The following is a 23816-nucleotide window of genomic DNA, read 5'->3' on the forward strand; positions in this document are numbered from 1 at the left end:
TGGCCTGTATATTTTCTGGCACGCACAATAAAATATCAAATAAAGTGTGCAATAGATTGATATAATTAATAACACTGAACCATGTTAGTGACATTTACTAATATCATTAAATACTAGATTTTTGGTTGTATCCCAATGAAATTAAATATATAGCTAAACGCCATTTAATCTATTTGGCAAAGTTCTCCTCTTTTCAAATCTTGATAACCTATTTGTTCTTTTCTATCTAATGGTTAACGCATAAAGTATTATCATCATAAGATCTAAGATTCAAATGTCGATAATATGATAAGTATTATTCTAAAGACTAATATTCACATTTTACCATCTTGATAGTCGTCTACTTATGAGCTCCGAGCCTCCGACCCGATCACATGGTCACGGGCTCATAGCCAAACTTGATATGCGACGTGTTATTTGATTATATTAATTTCAAAGAAAGAAGACAAAAAATCACCATGTGCTTTTACCAAGAGAAACAATGAACCGTTAGTCGAGCCATACATATATATATGGCCACTCTCTTTTGTCACTGAGACAGCATTGGCTGGCAGCCAACCTTGACCTCCCGTTGAAACCATGAGCAATATCAAAGATGCATGCATTCTAAGCAATGTGCTCTTCTTAATCGTTTGCTTTCAAGACATGCACATCGTGAGGTCGTTGTGTCTCTTGTAACATATAGCATATTCATTTTGACTTGTATGCTCCAATTGCTTAGTGGTGAATCTTGGGAGGCTGGAAAGAAGGATGCTGAAAGATACATCGACCAACAGAAATCCTGGACCTGCATGCATGTCAAAAGCACCACATAGCAAAGCAAAAAAGGAAGCATTCCACTGTCAAAATCACAGAAGACGTTGACAAAGTTTAGATAAATTTTCCTCATATATATGCAGGTGCCGGGACTAGATAAAAGAGGTTGAGGGATTCTATTAACTGATGATAGGGATTAAGAGCATGCAATAAAAAATTAACTGAAGTTGGAGAATTGGAATAGTTCATCCAGTGGGACTTCCACTTCCATTAGTTGATTGATCAAACTGATCGTGAAAGAGTCCTATCGAGAAGGATGGGACGCCTCTAGCAAGCGAAGAGAGCCACACATCCTCCAAGCACACTTCGTTGGCAAGCCATTAATTGCAAGGCAGTGCTCATAAATTCCTAATTAATGTGATTGCTCTTGCTAGATTGAGCTCTACAGAACCTCAAATTTGAACTAATCCGTGGCACCCAATAACTTATGGCTAAAGGGACTTTGCCGACTACATGGGACAGACACTCTCCACTGACATCAAAATCACCCAATCCATTGCCGAGTCTAACACCTTAATTTGGCTTTCATGAATCTTAAATTATCTTGTATTACAATTAATGATCTTACTTTTGATTAAATTTTTTTATAATTAACAATAAAATTTCAAAGCTCATCAGCTACTAATCTAATTGAGAAAGTAAACCTAATTGTACTTTCGTGTAGATTAGAACCCCATGTAAGCAGCACTATACCTGAAGGAGTTAGTTACAGCACTCGAAAGCTCTAACTTACAGTTATATACATCTGTCTATGAACACAAGCTGGTGAGGATGTTAACATTACTTGTGGGTCTCTATTGGTGAGGACTTAAACATCATATACAGGCATCCGCTCCTCAATCTGTACTCGGCATATAGGGCATTTCTTGGACTTCTCAGAGCAGGACCTGTTGACATAGTGGAGTTAATACTATAAACATCAATTAATGCATATCAAGAAGGTATTGCCAATAGCTATGATGGCCACCCTTGTGCGACTGAAACAAACTAGCACAAAACTTACTTGCAAAGAATCCGGTGGCGACATGGAAGGAGGACCATGCAAATTTCTGCCTCAGAGCATATCCTACATATCACTTTCTCCTGAAATAGACGGATACACAAATTATTTCAGAAATTTGGCACAAAAGTGAACTTGCAGAGAATATAGTAACATGCAATGTAAAAAACCAGCTTATGTCCACCGTGTCAAATACAAGGAATTTTCTGGATTGCAAACCGGGTGGTTGTATCTTATCCGCTTTCTGGCCTCAGTATTCGTACCATAGATAAACAGATGATCATTAATGCCTGCTTATTCCTAAGCATACAGCTACCACTTATTGTTTGTTTCTTCTTATTAATTGTGACTAAAATGGCATATTTTTCCTACTCCAAGTAGTTTATCCGTCAGTAACAGGTCAGCCTGTGTGTGTATATTAGCAATAATGCTAATCTATACAGATCATTGTGCTGGGTGAGAAAAGCAATAATTGAAGCCTGTGAAAGCAAAAAGGCACATACATATATATATATATAGATATATATATATGATAAAAATATTTACAAGAAAAATAAAAGGCATAAACCAGGAATTAGAAACCCTAGCTATTCAACAGGTATTTTTTTAACCCAATTATAGATTAAATACGGACATTTTGAAGCCTTTCATATTCTTGTTGGCTATACTTCGTTATTTCAACTTGTTCCCCCAAAGCTGCTTGTAATCTCCAAACCTGAGGTGCAAACACAGATGGGGATCAAACAAATGACAGTGTTGTGGTACATAAACCTGCTGTATAGTATCTAAAACTCTAGAATACAACTTGGTGATTGACACAAGCAAAAAAAATCCACTGTACCTCCTCGGCTAAATCCTTCTTTGCCATTTTCTTCACTACCTCAGGTGGATAACCACAAAAAGTGTTATACCTAAAGAGACTCCAAATGGTCAGAAGAAAGATGATAGTTGTCCTACTAGTTACTTTCAATGCTATTAATTTACAGCATTGATCCAAGACCCTCGTATGAGGAAGATCAGCAATCTCTTTATATTATGAAATCTACTTCTTGAATTTTGTGTTCCAAAGTATTTTGTTAAGAAGAGACAATGCCTATCTTTGCTTTTAGAACATTTACTAATCTTCAACAGTAAGCAAGACCAATGATGATATCCTATGTGTTTAGGGTTTAGGGTTTAGCACAAAATGAGCCACAAGTATTATCATAAAAAACCACAGTCAGGCAACCTGTCTAGAAAGATTCATTCCTAAAAGGTTAAGAGTTAGTTAGTTATTATTAATAGATATTCAAAATAATAATAAAAATCATCCAAAGAGAAAATATAAGGCATGTACCATGATTAGATTCATTCCTTACATATTTTAATTTCCTACAATAAATATTCCCCAAAGCTGACCACTAGAAGCTGAAATATTCACAAACTCAGATTAGCAAGATTTACTGGTGTCTCGTACTTGGACAGTTAAATCAATCTTGAAGAATGGTAAAATACTTTTGGTCCCTACATTGTAGATATCTGTATCCATAACAACTTGTGGTCTAAATGTCTATTCTTCCATCATGGTTAAGAGCTCTACATTTTCTATCAAATCAGGCATTGGTCACATGAACAATAGCATGAGAGATCACTTGTCCACTCTCCAATCTCATTATTGCAATTTCATTTGAACAAATTACAGCCATCATTTTCACAACAACAAAATAATTTTATTTCCAGAATCTACATCTAATATAAAAATACAAGCATGTGGCTTAACCATTCATTCCTTGCAAGCTTGGTTAGTTTCACCTCCTATTTAAACTAGAATCCAATTAAATGAGTTCATCTTATCACCACAAGTCAAACTCTCTCTCTCTCTCTCTCTCTCTATATATATATATATATATATATATATATATAAGAGATTTTGCACTCTAAATACTAGCAAGAATTGTTTTGCATTGATATGTTCCTACACTATTACTAGGCTTACTGTAATTATGGACTATCAAAAAAAAGTGGAGGAATTATCAGCGTGCACCAATGACCAATTGATAACAGAAATTAAAAATCCAAAATTCTAGTTAAAAATCACCAGATGGAAAGTGTTAGTAGACTCAGTTCCGAATAATTTCATAGTTTGACTTTTAGCGTGCACAGGGTGGCAGAAAACACTGAATTGAAATAAACAAGACAAAAAAGTAACACTGCAATTCTGCATATCTATCAATAAGCAATGAAAGTTCTATTCGGAGGCTAATATCTCAAGTTGGCATAACAGCTTCAGCCACTTCACTTTATTTAAGCACATAAAAGCAAGGTTTAAAATCTCGACCCATACCGAGGTTCCGGTCTTAGACCGGAACGATACGATTTCGGTATCATATCGTGCCGTGCCAATACGGTTTCGATATTTTTTTTATTTATATATAGTAATTATTAGACAAATATGTTATGGTGTATAATTTAAAAATAAATTGTATATTGATTTGATATAAATTCTCAATTATTGGACAATGTAATATGATTAAAAAAAATAATTAAAACAGTTTTCTTTAAAAAAAAATTAATCTACTGATAATTTAAATTAAAATTGATACATCATAATATATTACCTTACTAATATCAAAAAGAGTGGTGTGAATTAGATGGAAACATTGATTCTTGCAACATTCTGCTTTAGGTAAATAATGTAAATTTTAAATAGTAAAAAATTTATCAATTAAAGAGTAAAATAGTAAAAGAATATAAAATAATAAAAAAAATTATCAGAATATAAATTTAATTTTTTATAATTTTTAAAGATTTTTTTAGAATTTTTAAATGAAATTTACAATAATAAAAAAAATATTAGAATATAAATCAAAATTATTATAATTTTTAAAAAATTTTAAATGAAATTTTAAATATTAAAAAAATGATTTTCAGAAGATTAATTAAATTAAATTTATTAAAAAAATTAATTTTAAATGTATTTTATTGGGATAATTTAATTAGCATTTATAAAAGCTTATTCAAAATATTACACATGGGAATTGTTTAAATTAATTAATTGAAAATTTTAATTTCCCATCGTCAAAATATTGTGCAGGGCAGCGACAGGTCGCGATAGGGGCCGCGGTGGATCGCGAGGAGGGGGGACGTCCGGCGACCCTTCCGGCGGCGCTGAAAGCGTCCCACGACGCCTTCGGCACCAAAGGCGTCCCGTAACTCCTCCGGCGCACCTTGCGACGCATCGAGACGGGGAAGTTTAAGGTGCCGGTTTCGGCCGGGCGGTAGAACAATAAACACCTTCCGTGCCGCCCAGCACGGAACAACATTTCAGTCCATACATAAAAGTCGATTAGTTAGCTCATCAGATAAATATCTAGAGTTTTAGATGAAGTCGAAAAATACCCCGTTTCTTCAGCATGAAACAGGTGAGCTTGCTCCTCTCTGCTTCCTTCATCAATTGACCACCAGCCAAGCAATCTGTGTCAACTTGGACACGATGTACCAATAAAGAAGAAAGCTAATTTTTTTATCCAAAATACCATATTCAAATAGTAGACAGATAAAATAGTACCTTGAACCACGATGCACAAAGGCGAAGAAGTTGTGAACATTTGATGAAATTCTGAGATATCTACTATCAATAGTTCCATTATGAAGTAAAAAAACAAGCTTCTCCACCAATCTTGAAAAAGAATATAGGATAGCAGCACCTTGCAAAAGAAATAATGGCAAGAAAACTGCAAGAATTGGAATATGCCGAGCACTAGGAGGAGTTCCCTGAACCAGCAAACAAGTAATAAACATATCAGCATGGCATAATATCTTGCTTAAACGAACTTTGCAGTAGCAAGTTTTTTAGCATGTATGCTTTGAACTATGTTCAATTCTAGTTTCTAATTGCAAATGAATTATATAATGGGTAATAGCTGATTTTCCTAGCATTCAAAATTAATACAACAAATAGATTGGCATTATTAGTTCAAGGTTTTACTTAGTTAAGATTACATTTTGTCATTACTTGAACAAACTAGCTATTGGACAGCCCTTGTATTAGACTCCTACATACTCTTTGAACTTAAAGCGTACCGATCCATAGTTATGATTATCTATGCTCATTTATACAGTTGCCATTTGCAAGTATGTTGGTACTTTGGTTAACAGAGGTTGTAATATTAACGAATTCAAAAGTTCAGTTGAGAATTATATGGTGTTCAAATATTAAATGCAAGGTAAAACTTCAACATCGTTCCTGTTTTCAAGTTCCCTTTTAGCTTAGACTTGTCCTAACTTATTAAGCATTCGCACATGGACAAGGAGATGATTGCACCAGTCTTAAACTAAAATTTTGGGCATGCAATTAGTATGAACTATAATTTTTTTCAATTGAACTTTTCATATTCCCCTTACTCATGTCAGCACAACAAATACAGGTACTACAGCAACTTGGACACCTAGTAAATGATGAGTCAAACACCTAGATTCATTTCAATAAGTATACTCCCATATCAAGTAACATAGATTAGAATAGCAACATATGTGCCTAGGACTATGGTAATTGATTCCATGCCCTAGAATGCTACAATTGCACAAAAGGAATTGCCCTAATGATAATCCTCCGAACATGAAGCACTCTAACATAGCAATAGATGATGGACGAAACAACTTAACATAGAAGGCAATATTGTGCTAGTCTCCCTCTACTTGAATCCAAAGATGTAAGAGCCATTAAATGAGCATCATTTTTAGGCAGAATATAGTGCAAGTAATAGTTAAGCAAGTTTAATTTTATAGAGAGATTTTTATTTGCAGCATCTATTAATACACAAATGGATGGCTAGAGTACACCATCAGGATCAAAATTATTTTCTCAATGTGCAAAAGTCCTCAATAATTCAAGCCACGTTTGGTGGTTTTCAATGGCTGTTATTATATCAAGTGTTTTTGTACTATTCTTAGTTGAATAAGAGCAACTTAGCAAACAAGCATATCGTTGAGTGATTGAAGCATGCCCATCCAAGAGCTGGAAGAAAAAAAGATAGGAACTACAAATGCACATTATACCTCGAGGCGCATGCAAAGCAAAACCTGGAAAACTACAATAGGAATTTTCATTATATGGCCTCCAATGTCTTGCAGACTACATAGCCTATCCTGATCATGGTCCTCAATAGAAGAGAGCAGAAGACCACTATTCCAATCCCGATACCTAATTGCAGTTGAAGAAGAAGCTTCGCCATGAGGACGCCTATGGATCATTAGATTATACCACTTTGAAGACACAAGAAAAGTAAAACATTCTGCAATTCTGAAAATGGTTGGTAGATCAGAAAATACAAGTGGTATTGTAAAAAACCATTGATGTGAAATAGAAAGGAGTGATGCGCTACCCAAAATTTATAAATAGATCCCACCAACCAAGAGCTTCAACATCACCTGCACTGACAAAAAGATAGTTGCAAAATTGTATGAAGTAGCTGTCATCTAAAATATTAAAATATTATACATGACAATATATATATATATATATATATTGAATATCCTAAACACAGAATCAGATAGGGGAAAACAGGACAAAAGGGAAGCGAAGAAAGAAGATAATAGCTTGAGGAGAAGAGAGAAGATGAGGGGATATAGTAGATAAACAGAAGTTTCAAGATGACGATTAATTTATATCCAAGTACAAACATTTGGATGCTCCTCTATGTGGGAATTCAACAAAGGCACTAATCAGCAAACACATGACAGAAAATTTCTCGAGATCAAACCTACACTCTGAGCCATGTATAGCAAGTCCAACTCCAAAGCACAGGCTAAGAGCACATTAGTGCCTGGCAGCAGCCAGCATTAGATCAGGAGTATAAACGTAAACCCGAGTCCAGATAAAACAGATCCACATGATAGTAATATCAACAGAATTTCATTCATTTTGACTTCTTGTCAATTAGCTCTGTATTTGTTTGAAGGCTCTGTACAGATTAAACGGTAAACCATGGCATATCTGAATGAAATCCCAATTTGAGAACAACTACAATTTGACTGTCTTCAATTCCAGTTAACTGTTGATACCTTTTTTCCCTTAAAGGGATCTTAGATTATTTTTTCCAGAGAACATGTAAAGAACAAAATAGCACATAAAATACACTAGAGCTCAAATTTAATGTTCATATAAAGTTGGATAATAAAATTAAATGTTTTATTACTGCAAGATATAAAAGCTTTAGAAAAAAATGGTGAAGGGGGATTTACCACACAGCTTAAGAAGGGTGAATATGGAAGCAGCTATGAGAAACACCATGGAGATCGCAACCCAGAAGTGCTAAGACAAGTCCCACAGTATTTAGTATACAAACTTCAGAAAGTCAAAAACAAAATCGTATTGCAATTTGTAATATTCTAGCTTAGAAACTAATGAAAAAGGGCAACATGGCCTATTAACACAAGTTCATTTTCCTTTTATTAATAATGCATCTTTCTTACATTGCTCAATGTCCAAATTGCCAGTATGGCAAGTAAATTAGGTAACAAAAAGTAGTTAATATTAATTTCATGTGATCTATAAAAACTAGGAACTTATGAGCTTAAGCTTGAAAATATAAAAAGTTGATTGGATCACAGAAAAGTAGGAAGCTGCAATAGATGACTGGAAATCTGGATGAACAAAATCTTCCATATATATATATATATATATAAGAACAATTGTTAGGAAGGAATTGAATTCTTTTTGTAACATTTACTAGTGAAACTTTTCTACATGATATACTTAAAATTTCTCTTCAAAAACAAGCTCCCATGAGATGCCAAATCAATATTATTTCTCATCAAGAAACCAATATACTCGTAAAAACTGAGACTAACTGAAGAATCCAACTGAAGTGAACTTACAGGAAGTGTCTCCCAGATAGCTTCATCACTCATGCTCTCTTCATCTCCTGGCATTAAAGCTCTACACATCCTGAAAATTAGAGCATCAGCCGGAGAGGTCAAATTGCCCAGAGAATTTCAAGGTGACGTGATAACGCTAATATGTGATGGATTTTTTCTTCTTATTGCCTTTTTATTTTTTCTAGTGTTTTCAGATGCACTTTTTGCTTACTTCCCAACAGTTATTATAGAGTCACCATAGACCTATTTGAAAGATAGTTCTTAAGGAAGTAAACCAATATTCCTAGTTCCCTTTTTAGATATCCAAATGCCTCTTTTGTACATGATTTTATAAGCAGCGGCTTTTCTCATAAAAGAAAATGCTCTGATAAGTGTTGGTATTTCTTAGTATATGAATGCTTGCAACCCAGCATTCTACAGCTCATTCTCAAATACACTAGTACATTGTAAATTAAAACAACGCTATTAAGAAACTTAAGCATGTAAATCAATAAAAAGTAACTTATTTAATAATAACTATCTTAATATTATCTCAAAGTCCATCTAAATAGAGGTACCATCCTATAGCAAGTTTCAAAAAGTCATGAACCATTGGATAAATTCATCAGTCATACAGATGCAAATCGATCTTACCATGATTTTAAATGCTCTTTATCTCACCCAATCCAGATGAGAAGAAAGTTTTACAGTGAGACACTAGGATCAATGCATGTAAAAACTGTTGGACCACATGGTTGTTTTAATGTGATTAACCAAGTTATGTTAGGTCCTGCTTGTTATTTGATCCTGTGTCTAAGTGTGCAGGAACTTAGGAACGCGGGAAATCGAGCGGAAGACGCAGCTAGCGAGAAGGACGGCACAGGAAGGGAGCCGACGGGCTCGGTGCGTCCGAAGGACGAAAGAACTACGGAAGAGTACTCCGGTGGACGAGAAAAACGTGCGCGACGTTCGAGGGACGAGAAGCCGGGACGGAAGCCTGCTCGAGGAGAAGGCCGGAAATTGGGTTCGGGTGAGCCCTATTTCGGTTGGCCGAAATCACCCAAGCGATCGGAGCTTCGGAAGAAGAAGAAAAAGAGAAATTGGAAGTTATTTATACCATGCAGGTTGAAGGCGCCCTCAACAGCATTGAGGGCGCCCTCAACATTGAAGGAGCCCTCAACATTGAAGGCGTCCTCAATAGCATTGAAGGCGCCCTCAATGTCATTGAAGGCGCCTTTGACCCAATCTGCGTGACTGTTTCGCAGATTGGATAAAGTTTTATCCATACCTTTGCGGGAGGCGCCCTCAACCTCGTTGGAGACGCCATCAACACTCGAGATAGGATTTCCAGGAGCTATATAAAGGCCCCTGGAGCTAGGAAATTATTCATTCAACTCTGTACTCAATTCCTAACAACCTCTGTGCTTTCTTAGTGTGTAAAAAGGCTTCTCCGCCTACAGTGAAGGAGATTCGTAGTGCGCTTTTTCAACCGCCTTGGATTAATAACCTTCTTGGTTGTAACCAAGTTAACTTGCCGAGTCTTCCTGCTTTTCTTCATTTTATTTTCTTATTATTATTGTTGCTATTATTCTTGAGTTGAAAGTTTTGAGGAGGGTATTCTTATTTTGCAGACAATTCACCCCTCCCCTCTTGTCGGTCTAGCTCAGAAGGATTAACCGCCGTCTGAAGCAACAAAGATCAAGACGATGGCCGGAACAAGTATTCATCCCCCAAAATTCGACGGAGATTTCGCTACGTGAAGACGACGAATGGAGGTATTTTTTAAAATGAATTTTGATATTCTTATAACTATGAAATATGATTTTACAGCTCCAAAAGACAAAGAAGCATACCAATGGATGAAGAAGGAGCAAGCCGATTTCGTGGCCAACGGAAAGGCAGAGTTTCATCTGCTCAGCGTACTGCCGCCCCAGGAGGTAAGTCGGATCGGAAACTACGAATCCGCCAAAGACCTCTGAGAAAAATTCCTGGAGCTCTACGAAGGCACCTCAGAAGCGAAATTAGCAAGGCGCGCCATCCTCCGAACTCAGCTGCAAATCTCCGGATGAACAACAGCAAAAAGGTAGCGCAACTCCAAGCGAGAATTAAGGAGTTGATAACTCAACTGACCAATCTCGGAGAATCGGTAACAAACCGAGATTCTATCCAGTATGCGCTCAACGTCTTCCCAAGAACTCCAGAGTGGGCGTCCTTAGTAGATATTTACTACATCTCTAAGGACCTTGAGGTAAGTATTTTAGAAAATTTATTTTCTACTTTCGAACTTCACAAGTCTCGAATTGAATAACCGAAACAAATAGAGAACTCAGATCTCAATGTTGCCCTACAAGCCAAGATGGGCGATCCTGACTCCGAAACGTGGATCGATGAAACTGAAGCGGCGCTATTGGTAAGAAAACTAAATAAGTTTATTAAGACTAATAAATTTAGGTCGCAGTCGAGAAAGCATCAACGCAACAGAAGGACGGTCCGATACTACAACCGCAACGAGGAAGGGCACATCAAGGATGACTGCCCAAAACTAAAGAAAAGGGATAAGGAGAAGTCTCAAAGGCCGACGTCCTCGAAGCCCAAGAGTCTGAAGGCTACATGGGATGAATCATCATCCTCCGAATCTGAAGTCGAAGTCTTCTCGGGATTAGTACTGATGGCCAACCATCAATCGGAAGAAGAAACCAGCATAGAGATGAGCATAAATGAAGGAGGAGGATCATCGTTCTCTAACTCCCAAGTAGTCCTTTCAGTTTATTAAAGTGCTTACAAAAGATTTAGTTAAATTAGAAAAGGAAAATGATATGTTAAAATTAAACTTAGCAAAGGCATGTCCTCTTGAGATGTACGATAATCTAAAATCAGAAAATGAAAAATTGAAAATTGAAATTGAAAAATTAAAAAATAATGCATGCTTAAATAAATTTCCAAAATCAAAACTTAGAATTAATGGAAAGTTGAATTGGTATATTAGAAAACATCAAGGACAACTTAGAAAAATTCCCAAAAGTTATGTACCCCCTAAGTTTTTGATTAATCCGGTAGGAAGAAATCTATATTGGATTCCAAAAACCTTTCTAGATTAAATTTTTCTAAGTTAGCGCTTTCAGCAAGAAAAATTAAACAGTTAATTTCTTTTGAGGTTTTGTCTAAGAAAGTGGTTGTTGCTCCAATAACCAAGAAGGCCTAGTGTCTCGCCACTGCCTCGAAGCCAAAATATTGAAATAAAATGTTTAATTAACTTACTGATAAAGCATGAAACTAGAAATTAGAAAATGCTTTAAACAATTTATTTTGGAAATTTCTCAAATTTTTTTTAAAAATTGCCTAAGTTAGAATTTTTCTCTTACTTAGAAATTTTCCTGCTTAAAAATGATTGATTTTAAAACTTGAATACCTTTTTACTTGAAAATTATTATCCCATTTTTTTTTATGTGATCAAAGGGGGAGAGATAGGTACAAGTTTAGGGGGAGTTTTAGGGGAGTTAATATTTTTACATTTTTTAATTTTACTTAGTGTTGCAAATTCTTTATTGCAACCTTTTTGCTTAAAATGTTAGTTTTAAATTACTTGTCTGTTTTTTTTCCCTAACTTGAACTTGGGTTGATACACATCAAAAAGAGAGAGATTGTTGGACCCCGTGGTTGTTTTAATGTGATCAACCAAGTTAGGTTAGGTCATGTTTGTTATTTGATCCTTGTGTCTAAATGTGCAGGAACTTAGGAGCGCAGGAAGTCGAGCGAAAGACACAGCTAGTGAGAAGAACAACACGGGAAGGGAGCCGACGGGCTCGGTGCGTCCGAAGGACGAAAGAGCTGCGAAAGAATACTCCGGTGGACGAGAAGAACGTGCGCGACATTCGAGGGACGAGAAGCCGAGACGAAAGCCTGCTCGAGGAGAAGGCCGAAAATTGGGTTCGGGTGAGCCATATTTTGGTTGGTCGAAATCACCCAAGCGATCGAAGCTTCGGAAGAAGAAGAAAAAGAGAAACTGGAAGCTATTTATACTGTACAAGTTGAAGGCGCCCTCAACATTGAAGGCACCCTCAATGCCATTAAAGGCGCCTTCGACCCAATCCACATGACTATTTCGCAGATTGGATAAAGTTTTATCCATACCTTTGCTGGAGACGCCCTCAACCTCGTTGGAGGCGCCTTCAACACTCGAGATAGGATTTCCAAGAGCTATATAAAGGCCTCTGGAGCTAGGAAATTATTCATTCAACTCTATATTCAATTCCTAGCAACCTCTGTGCTTTTTTAGTGTGTAAAAAGGCTTCTCCGCCTATAGTGAAGGAGATTCGTAGTGCGCTTTTTCAACCGCCTTGGATTAACAACCTTCTTGGTTGTAACCAAGTCAACTCATTGAGTCTTCCTGCTTTTCTTCATTTTATTTTCTTATTATTATTGTTGCTATTATTCTTGAGTTGAAAGTTTTGAGGAGGGTATTCTTATTTTGCAGGCAATTCACCCCTCCCCTCTTGCCGACCCAGCTGCTCCAACAAAAACCTTAGCATAGGTGGGACGACATCATGACAAAGCTTTGGAAGCTAGAGAAATCACAAGAAAGGTGGACGATGAAGGTTCTGTTCTTTTATGCACATGTGCACTCTCCTAAAGAAATAAATATCAAGTATATGTGCTTGTTATTATATCGGGATTAAGAGTACGCACATCCATAATAATAGAGGTTCTGTTCTTTTATTCAGTCAGTATAAAAGAAATAACCTCAAATGGTCCTGCTCTATACACACAGTGTACTAGTGTAATTTTATAGTCAAGATAAACTAGTACCAAATTATACTACGACTATTACAATGCGAGAGCTTTTGATGGGCATGTTGAGGGGATGGGGATCAAATGTATGGCAGCATAGTCTTTTAGTATAAGTGGAAGATTGTTAGAATGTATACTAAAAGCCTAGCTTTTTGTATAAACATTTATTTTGAAATGAGAATCACATTGGTCAAATGTCTGCATTTAGTTAAATGCAGTTGTCCATTTAATTTATATTGTAGATAACATAGTGTGTGGTGTCACACAGAAGATCATGTTATCAGTTCCTTATAGATTATAAATAGAAGCTCACAACCAAGATGGATTGGGCAAACCATTGGAATGGTTGTAGTATAATTTGGTATTAGTTTATATTGACTATAAAGTTACACTAGTACACTATGTGTGTATTGAGCAGGACCATTTGAGATTGTTCCTTTTATACTGACTGCATAAAAGAACAGAACCTTTGTTATTATGGATGTACGTACTCTTAATCCCGATATAATAACAAGCACATGTACTTAGTATTTACTTCTTTAATTTATCAAAGGGTGAGATTTATTCGTTAAATCAATAGGCCCAATAAGTTGGTAAATAATATTATTTATATGGTGTGTTATTGATTATATAAGAAAATCGTGTCCTATTTATTAGATGATGATGTCCCCTTGAGGAGCTCATAAGGATTGTTATGTAAACCCTACAGGTAGACTTAGTTCCGACATGACAATGAAGTTGAGTGGTACTACTCTTGGAGCTAGATGTTAATTAAGTGAGTTATCAGTAATTCATTTAATTAATGGGCATTTGATATCTTAAACACAGGGAGATTAACACACTCATGATAAGAATGAGCCCATAATGTAATATGGGATTGGTGCGGTAGTTCAATAATAATTTTTTTGTAGTATGAGTCATTATTGATGAACTTGAGTTGGGTGTTCGGATCGAACACAAGAAGCTCAAGCTCATTAGGAGGTCAAAGTCAATTCCTCCTCTAGGTCCCTGTTGTAGCCTCTATGTATAAAGTCTCATATCCAACCAAGTCCACTTCTTACCTAATTAATGGGCCGGCCACATCCTTGCTTGGTGCCCAAGCAAGGGCCGGCCAAGCTTTTCTTGGAGCCCAAGAGGTGGTCGGCCAAGCCTTGCTTGGTGCCCAAGCAAGGGGCCAACCACAAGGGAATTAAAAGGGAGTTTTAATTTTTTAAAAATCTTTCCTTTTATAGTCATCCTCCAAGGGATTTAAAAGAGAGATTTTAATTTTAAAATCTTTCCTTTTATAGCCATCCTAAAAGGGATTTAAAAGAGAGATTTTAATTTTAAAATCTTTCCTTTTATAGTCATCCTCCAAGGGATTTAAAAGAGATTTTAATTTTTAAAACTTTTCTTTTATAGTCATCCACAAAGGGATTTAAAAGAAATATTTTAATTTTAAAATCTTTCCTTTTTTGTAGACATCCACAATGGTTTAAAAGAAAGATTTTAATTTAAAATTTTTCCTTAATTGTTACCCAAATAAGGGTTGACCACACATAATAGGAAGGTTTTAATTTTAAATCTTTCCTTTTTTGCATTCACCAAGGATTATAAAAGAGAGGTAGATGGTGCCTTAGGGTAGAACACAACCTAAGTCTCTTCTTTTAATCCTTGTTGTGGCCGACCCTCTTCCCTTTCAATTCTCCCCTTGTTTCTTTTACCAAGGGCCGACAGTGTCAAGAGGCTCCATCTTCTTGTGGTCGGTTACTTGGAGGAGAAGAAGAAGAGAAGGAGGCTCCCTATTCTAGCATCCCTTGGTGGTTGAAAGTCTTGGAGACAAAGAAGTGGTTCGGGTGGGGTTGTTTTGGTAGATCGTCGCCCACACGACGTCCAAGAGGAGGAGAGGAATACAGAAGATCAAGAGGTCTTTAAAATACAAAGAAAAGTATAACTAGTTAATTGTTTCCGTTGTGTACTAGTTTAGTTTTCCTTTGTATGGATCCTGAAATACCAACACAAGAGGCTAGCGATTTTGTGCTTCGATTGAGGTCTCTGTAGTTAAACCTAAGGTTTACTGTAAGGAGTTTAAATATTCAGTTTCTTTGAAAGGCTTTGTCTAGGAAGTGGTGGATGATCCCATACCCAAGAAGGTCGAGTGTCTCGCCAACGACCTGAAAGTCAATCCTTGAAATAGATATTTAATCAACTTCTGTAATATGGTTTAACTTCTGATGAACACATGAGTTGAACTTAGATTAATAATGTTAAGTTTCGTTTGCAATCTAAGTTTAACTTCTGAAAAGCACATGGGTTGCTAGGAAAAATTCTGTGCTTGTACAAATTTTTGTATAGGGGAAACAGAACGTAATTCCGACAGCACCCAACAGGTCCAACACTAGGCTAGCAGCAACGCCAAAGCTATGATGAAGGATGCGTGGATGACAAACTAGTGGAATCATAGGCTGAGATGAGAAGGTAGAAATTTCAGGGACTCATGTATGTGATTTTCCTCCCTTTCCCTTCTAATCAATGCAAAAAACAACAACTCCCTGCAAAATCACATAGGTCAATCAACACCGGATTCTACCATTCCACAAAGCTATAAACACTAGTATTGTTATCCTTGAAATTCAACCTATCTGAGTCCATGTTGACAAATTTTAGATGGTTCAGATATGGATCAAAATCAATGGACATTAATGATACTAGGCAAAACTAAAATTTTTGTTTGTGGTTTCCTTTGATCAGGCGCCAACTTAGCTTGAGTAGACTACATAGATTGCCAATAACTTTCCAAAAGCCATCATGCTAGAAATATTGAGGGAATCAGTTAATGTTGTAAAATAGTACAATAATAAGGCTATTTTAACGTAGCATTTGAGGCTGAGGGGAAAAGACAAGGGCAAAAAATAGAGGTAGGGAAAATTGGGAAAGAAATGGTTTTTCTCAATATACTTGGGAAGAAGGTGGAAGGAGGGATAGAGAGAACTTTCCCATCATTTCCATGGTGGCCAGTGGAAAATTTCCGTGGGGTCGGGCTGGTCATCCCGGGATAGCCAATGAGGCTAACTGAGATTATCATTTTTTTTTTTTGATTGAACCGGAGTGATGTGAGAGAAAGATTTCTCCTTCTATCCCTTCTAGCAAACAAAGCCTAAGCCTTATCTGAGTTTTGTGAAAACAACACAAAACAAACTTAACGAGTGAGAACTCACAAAGGATAGATATTGAGATTATCAAGGATACACAATCTCTTAAACTTCCCACAAATTAAAAACTGGATAAGCTATGGCAATTAGCTTATGGAGTTTATGGCTAATGATCAGTTACAGTGTCATAAAAGAAAATTAACAGTTTAGCCAGCCTTAACATTTTATATCTGAGATAAGGTATTGTGGTGCTAATAACAATACAAATGTCCAATTGATTGTGAATATTCTCCTGCAATTGCACTCTAAGATAACATAAATACAAATATAAATATAGTTACCTGAAATTATCAACAAGAATGGTTATCTCAAAGGCCAAAAGGGGAAGAAACACAACCTTTAAGTTGATATAATTTTCAGCATTAACTGTATGAAAGTTCAAATATAAAAATGATTAATAGAGTTCATATACTTGCCGGTGGAAGTATTTGTGCAGTGCAGAAAATGACTACTACTAATTGTGTCTTACCACTTTTATTGTGAAGAAATATACAAAGGAGCAGTTCAAAGGCAATTAGCAAAGGTATTGCAACAATAGCATGACAAGGTGCCCACTGTAAAAGGAAGTATATCAGGCCAGGTTAATAATATGACAATTATTACCAGCTATACCATAAATGAAAGTACATATTAATGAATAGGCATTAAATCATACGTGGCGATCATGAGGCAATGATGGAGCAGGTAAGGAGAACCTTCCTCGTGCTACAACAGCATGAAATAGCCAAAGAGGAACAAATATTATCCTGGCACATCAGAAGAAGAATAAGACCGACACAATAAATATATGCCATTAAATTAATGTACATTACAACAACATAAAATGGGTTGATAATGGGTAAGATATAATCTATTGAAATTTGAAATTAAAAAAAATATCACATTACTATTCTATAGAGTTGCAACAGAGAGAGACAGACAAATTGTGAGGGGCAATCCCCTTGTTCAATGAAATATATTTTTGTCCTTGTTTGTGATTGTGTTAAAGATACATGCTACATCCAGACCAATGTGGAGATTAAAACAAGGTAAACCATATGTCACAAATCTTATACTACAAAATCCCTCATTCAGATTTTATTTAACAAAGTGCCCCATGTGACATCCATTTTACTACGCACACTTCTGGTGATGGAGAATAACAACCCATGCATGTGACCAAGATCGGCAGCAGCGACACTATCATACTCGGAGAAGTATTAAAATCCAAAAAATGCTACTAACTTCCCTGGGAAAGTATTGTATATAGAACATGCATAAAAAATGATAATTTCTATTTTACGAAAGCTCATGCAGCATTGACTCCTGAAAGAGCATCCCTAGAATGATACAAGATGAAAAATCACTATTTAACATTCATCATCTCTTCACAGGAAGAATAGCAATTTCCTGATTCTAGCATCTAAACTAGTAGTAATGATGTCGAAGGATAATGATAACGACCACAAAATCTAAGAGCATTGTCCTGTTCTAAAAAAAAGGGAGAGAGAGACTTTTCCAAGATAATATTAAGACAAAATTAATCAAAGCAAGTTAGAAGAGCAACCAAGAGAACTTAACAAGCCATCATACAAGTGAATGGGGCAGAACCAAAGGCGCGAGACATGGAGGGGCGGAAGCAGAGAATTCGAATTCGCAGACACTCAATCCAGATCTCCTTATCTCAAACTAGAGTCGTAGAATTGAAAACAGGAATAAACTTGCATAATCGTAGTCATCCCTACCCACACTTGGTCGTAAAACCCCCAATTAACCAAATCAACCGCCAAACCGTAGATCTGAAAGGCTAAAAGTGCTCTCGTGGCAAAAAAAAAAAAAATCCAGAGGCGAGCACAATTAAATCGAAGAAAAGGACATCAAACTACAATGGGACGAAAACAAAAGCAGAACTGACCACCAAGAGTAGGACGTCCCGCCATCGATCTTCAGGGCGAGTAAAAAGGTGTAGCAGAAGAGGAGCGCGTGCGCCGCCAGCTCCTGCGCCGCCTTCCCCACCTTCCTCCACGACATGGCCCTTTGCCGATGCATAGCGGCCGCTCCTCTCTATCTCTCTCTCTCTCCCCTCTTCCGAACAAGCGGCGCCACGAAAACCGCTGCCTCGCGATTTCTACCCTGATTTCCCCTGTTGAGCTGGATAACGAAGGGACGCTGCGAAGGTCATCGGGACGATTGCCATTTCACGCCCTGTTTTCCTATCTGTTCTTTCTGGATCTTTCTTTATATATCTTGCAGGGATAGAGCAGGTAGTCGAGTCAGCCCGGGAAATTACCATGGCCGAGTCAGCGGCGTAGGGTATACATCCAAGCCACCGATGCACCGTTGATCAAGGATCTTCTTGGTGTTTCCTTTATCTTGATTAAAATAAGAATGATAAAAATCAAATCTCCTCCCACAACCAATCCTTTTGAAATCTTTGATAAAGTATCGACATCAAGACAAATATAATCCTTTAGGGTTTATAATGATCCTTGCCATCAAATTTGAATAAATTCTATACTCCTTTATAATAAAGTGTGTGAACAAAGACTCAAGGAGAAGGACACCCATCCTTTCGTTTTCCACTTGAAATTAAAGAAGGCAAAATTCTTTTCTTCGAAAGCTTCCACTACTCTCCTGCTTTAGCTTCTGACCACACTTCCACTTGCATATTACTTTTAAGTTTTATATACGCATAAATAAATTCCTCTCGATTCCATCTTCGGCCCATCAAACTAAGTGGGCTTGGAATTTACTGACGGCCCATCATCCTCTTAATTTAATTTTTCAAGTTGCAATAGTTAATTCACGCCTGCAAATTCCAATGAAAAATGATTAGGGATGATAATTTTTCCCACATATTCGGGGTCCTATAGAGAAAATTTGAAATGAGGATGAGTTCGGAGAGTATTTTTGGATATCGCCAAACGACAAATCAAATCGACAAGTTCGTGTACAAAATACACACACAGATACACAGAAAAAAAATAATATAAAAGTAAAATCTGGCAGATCCTGGAGTTAATGACAGCTACCAAGAGCCAATTAGATTCTCCTCCCCGCCGGTAGATTGCTTGGCCCTTTCAAAATGGTCCGAATAATTTACACATTCTCCATTACAATAATTTTCATACCATTAGTCAACTTACCGTGAACGAAGGATGAAGCGATTCTCATTATATATTCTTATACATATATAATAATATTCGGCTAGTTTAATTTAAAACTCCTCTGTTTAATCGCCCATCTTTATTCTCGTTCTAATAGTTTATTCAATTACGTCTCTTCAATTAAACAAGCAAATATATATAATCGTTTGGCTCATGCGTTTGATTCCATCAACGTCTCGTCCAAGGTAGAACATGAAGTCGTTTGCTAAATGCTTTAAAATAGCCTTCCTAGTTGCCTTCCGTGCCCGATGCTTAATTCAATGGCGCGCAAGTCACAGATGGGATGAGCAAAATTGAACGGGCAAACTAGCATAGTTTAATATAATATTTTTCTTTGAATTGATTAAGATTTAAGATTTATATGAAAAAATACAACGAGGTGGTCCGGCAAACCGTTATGTATTATGACGACCCACCTCGGCACCATAATTCAACATGGATCTTCAAACTGGCTTAAACGGTATCGATGAACATGAACTGGAGCTTGGATTCGCACAAATATCTATCTGTTCATCAACGGACCGCGTGGACGTGGACGTGGACGTGGACGTGGACCTCGACCGAACCCAGCGGAGGCAAGACTGTGCGTGACAGCAACAGATGGACCACGCCCTCGTGCGCGGTTGGGGCAAAGAGGGGCCCGCCTAGTAATCCCAACTCCGTGTCCATGCTCCGCACTGTTCATGCTCTTTGAGAAGTAAAGTAATTACAATTATGGTAAATGTTTTCCATGATCCGCTCGTTCTCAAATTAATTTATGAAAATAGATAAATTATGAACAAAATCAACTTCTAATCACTAACTATCCCATGGAACCTACTGTTCCTGCTCCTGTTCGATGAAATGAATGAATCCAATTAATAGAGTAAGGTAATAAAGGTTGCTACATGCATGGCGAGATTGCTATTAAAATTACATATTAAACGGGAGTAAAATATCAAATTATGAGATTCCGGCTAGCTTGAATATGTTGCTATGATATACAACATTCTTCCACACTACTGACAACGTACAAATACAAAGAAGTTGGCTGGCTCTTGATTAAGACGTTGCACCTTTTTCCAACCAGATCGTGCGAAGCTATTTTTTTTTTTCAGTAAAACTTTGATCCTGTAACTGCATTATTTTGGCATCAAATTGAATTGACCTCCTTTAGAAGGGGGTGACGTAAAATTTGATCTTTTGATTGTCTATCAACAAATTTTAAGCACTATGGTATGACCAATTAAACCCTAAAGCCAAACGTCAGTTCAATCTCTTATTGCCCCTAAGTTTTGGTGCGATAATTTGTGTTATGAGATCGAATGTATCATCATTAAGATTAAATTTTTTATTAAAAGAATAAATATATATTAAATAAATTATTAAAGTTTGATCACATTTTGAGGAGGTGGAGCTAATATTTCAGCGTTTTGTATTTGCGTTGTTGGGGGAGTCCGGGGCGAGGGTTGACCGCGTCCGGACCGCAAAGGAATTAAAAGAAGATCGATCACTTGTGCTTCGAAATGGAACCAATGAAACTCCAACGGGAGCGCCAAGGCAATCTCCGCGGCGGAAGGGGATGGTACGGAGCGGCGGCGGAGATGGAGTCCGAGAAGAAAAAGGCGGCGATGGCGGAGGACAGCGACGTGGACGAGCTCCTGGCGGCGTTGGGTTACAAAGTCCGATCGTCGAACATGGCCGACATCGCGCAGAAGCTGGAGCAGGCGGAGATGGCTATGGGAAGCAGCGTCGTCGCCAACGATGATGCCCTTTTTTTCCAACTTGCGGCCGATACCGTCCACTACAACCCCTCGGACATTTCCACCTGGGTCGATAACATCCTCTCGGAGCTCAACGGGCCTCCTCCTCCTCCTGTCTCGTCGCCGCCTCCCAACGCCCCTGCTCCGCTCGATCCGCAGAAACGCCATCCCGAGGCTCTCCCCTCCGATGCGGCGCAATCCTCCATCACAACCGTCGAACTTCCCCTGCCTACCCGCCGCCCGGCTCAAGTCTACGACCTCGAGCCACTCCCAGCTGTCAACGTCGCGCGTGCTCGAGGACGATTCGCCTACAGTTCGGATCCCCAGATGGACGTCGTCGATCCGTCGCCGAGAGATTCGAAGAGGATCAAGTTCTGCAGTTCGCCCCCTTCGTCGTCGTCCTCGACCACCGACGCGGCGACTTCAACCGCGTCCAATCTGCCAGCGGTGGTAGTCGACACGCAGGAGGCTGGGATCTGCCTCGTCCACGCGCTGTTGGCCTGCGCAGAGGCGGTGGAACAGGGAAACCTCCAGGCAGCGGACGCCCTGGTGAAGCAAATCACGGTGCTGGCCGCTTCCCAGGGCGGCGCGATGCGCAAGGTCGCCGCTTATTTCGCGGAGGCCCTCGCCCGCCGCATATACAGGCCGCCTCCCCTGGGTGGGGTTGTCGGATGCCCCTCTTTCGATTCCGTTGCCTTCGATGACATGCTGCACGCGCACTTCTACGAGAGCTGCCCCTACCTCAAGTTCGCGCACTTCACCGCCAACCAGGCAATCCTCGAGGCCTTCGCCGGCTTCCGCCGGGTGCACGTCGTCGATTTCGGGATGCGTCAGGGCCTGCAGTGGCCCGCCCTTCTACAGGCACTTGCTCTTCGCCCCGGCGGACCGCCTTCGTTCCGCCTCACCGGGATCGGGCCGCCGCAGCCCGACAACTCAGACGCTCTGCAAGAGGTAGGATGGAAACTTGCGCAGTTCGCCGAAACTATCCGTGTGGACTTCCGCTACCGCGGCTTCGTGGCCTCTAGCCTCGCGGATCTGGAGCCTTCTATGTTACTCGGCAAAAACTCCGACGACTGCGGCGGAGCCGAGAAGGAGGAGCCAGAGGTAGTGGCGGTGAACTCGGTGCTCGAACTACATCGGCTGCTGGCGCGGCCGGGAGCACTGGAGAAGGTGCTGGGGACGATTAGGGCGGTTCGGCCTCGCATCCTGACAGTGGTGGAGCAGGAAGCGAACCACAACGGCGGCACGTTTCACGAGCGATTCACGGAGGCGCTCCGCTACTACTCCACCATGTTCGACTCTATGGAGGGCGGGGGTAAGAGTGGCGGAGAGCGGGACCAGGTGATGTCAGAACTTTATCTCGGCCGGCAGATCTGTAACGTGGTGGCGTGCGAAGGTGCGGAGCGGAGGGAGCGGCACGAGGCGGTGGAGCAGTGGCGGGAGAGGTTGACGGGGGCCGGCTTCGAGTCCGTTCCCATCGGCTCCAACGCTTTCAAGCAGGCTAGCATGCTCCTCGCCCTCTTCGCCGGCGGAGACGGCTACCGGGTGGAAGAGAAGGACGGCTCCCTCACCCTCGGCTGGCACACCCGCCCGCTGATCGCCGCCTCTGCCTGGCGCGTCGCCGCCGCCGCCGCCGATTCTCGCTTCGCTCGATGATCATTTCCAAGATGCCTTCCGTGTCAGCCGTCCGAGTTGCATCGCACGGCCCCAAGCATCGTTCGGCGTGGGGTCCGCAGGGAATCGGGTACGGTAACTTAGCCCGCAGGATCCGCCCAGGCTCGGCTCACGCCGGTGGTGGGGCCTCTTTTCGCCTCCCGTCCTTTTTTTTTATCTTTTCCGTCAAATGTTAAATCGTTCACGAACCACTGGCGCTCTACTTTAATGATGTATCGATCTACGAAGCTGCACCTACCCAATTAATCATTTCTACTTTTACCATATTTGGATCGACCTGATCAGCCGTACGTTGCATCTTCAAAACTAAAATGCTTTCCGCCAAAAACACTCGAACAACATCCTGTTTTCCTTCGATAAAGAGTTTCTATTTCGAAAGAAAAATAATAATAATTATTATAATTATAATTATAATTATAATTATAATTGATCCGATAGTAAAAAATGGAGGGCTCATACGAATAGGGGTTAATGATACGTGGATATCAAAATTAAGATGGTCAACTTAAGAGTCTAGTCGAGCGGAGAAACTTACCTGGCCGATCGGCTAAAATAGCACCTAGGCTGGCGTGACAACAACTCGACCTCAGGTCGGGTTTCCGACGTTCATGAGTACTCGTAT

The 23816-nt window shown here is 39.1% G+C and overlaps 2 protein-coding genes across 4 annotated transcripts; one reads left to right on the forward strand and one right to left on the reverse strand.

The window, feature by feature from the left end:
- Window positions 1–398: 398 nt before the first annotated feature.
- LOC122022460 lies at window positions 399–18846 on the reverse strand. Of its 3 annotated transcripts, XM_042580479.1 has the most exons (15): window positions 18527–18846; window positions 17288–17378; window positions 17102–17186; window positions 16914–16998; window positions 8675–8744; window positions 8039–8108; window positions 7180–7225; window positions 6854–7097; window positions 5364–5569; window positions 5195–5269; window positions 2658–2727; window positions 2451–2531; window positions 1820–1899; window positions 1601–1703; window positions 399–787 (listed from the first exon to the last, which is right to left on the reverse strand). In XM_042580479.1, the coding sequence occupies exons 1-14, from the start codon at window positions 18658–18660 to the stop codon at window positions 1625–1627; spliced, it is 1416 nt and encodes a 471-aa protein (XP_042436413.1). In that variant the 5' UTR covers window positions 18661–18846; the 3' UTR covers window positions 399–787; window positions 1601–1624. The 3 variants fall into 3 exon arrangements, with proteins under 3 accessions (XP_042436413.1, XP_042436414.1, XP_042436412.1); XM_042580480.1 differs by lacking the exon at window positions 399–787 and having other exon boundaries at window positions 1456–1703; window positions 6854–7037; XM_042580478.1 differs by lacking the exon at window positions 399–787 and having other exon boundaries at window positions 1456–1703.
- A 2338-nt stretch (window positions 18847–21184) lies between these two features.
- Window positions 21185–23460, forward strand: LOC122023920 (DELLA protein SLR1-like). The gene has a single exon (XM_042582350.1). It carries the CDS (start codon window positions 21284–21286, stop codon window positions 23174–23176), a length of 1893 nt encoding a protein of 630 aa, XP_042438284.1. The 5' UTR covers window positions 21185–21283; the 3' UTR covers window positions 23177–23460.
- Window positions 23461–23816: the final 356 nt, after the last annotated feature.

The sequence above is a fragment of the Zingiber officinale genome, chromosome 9B, assembly GCF_018446385.1.
Source record: "Zingiber officinale cultivar Zhangliang chromosome 9B, Zo_v1.1, whole genome shotgun sequence".
NCBI classification, from domain to species: domain Eukaryota; kingdom Viridiplantae; phylum Streptophyta; class Magnoliopsida; order Zingiberales; family Zingiberaceae; genus Zingiber; species Zingiber officinale.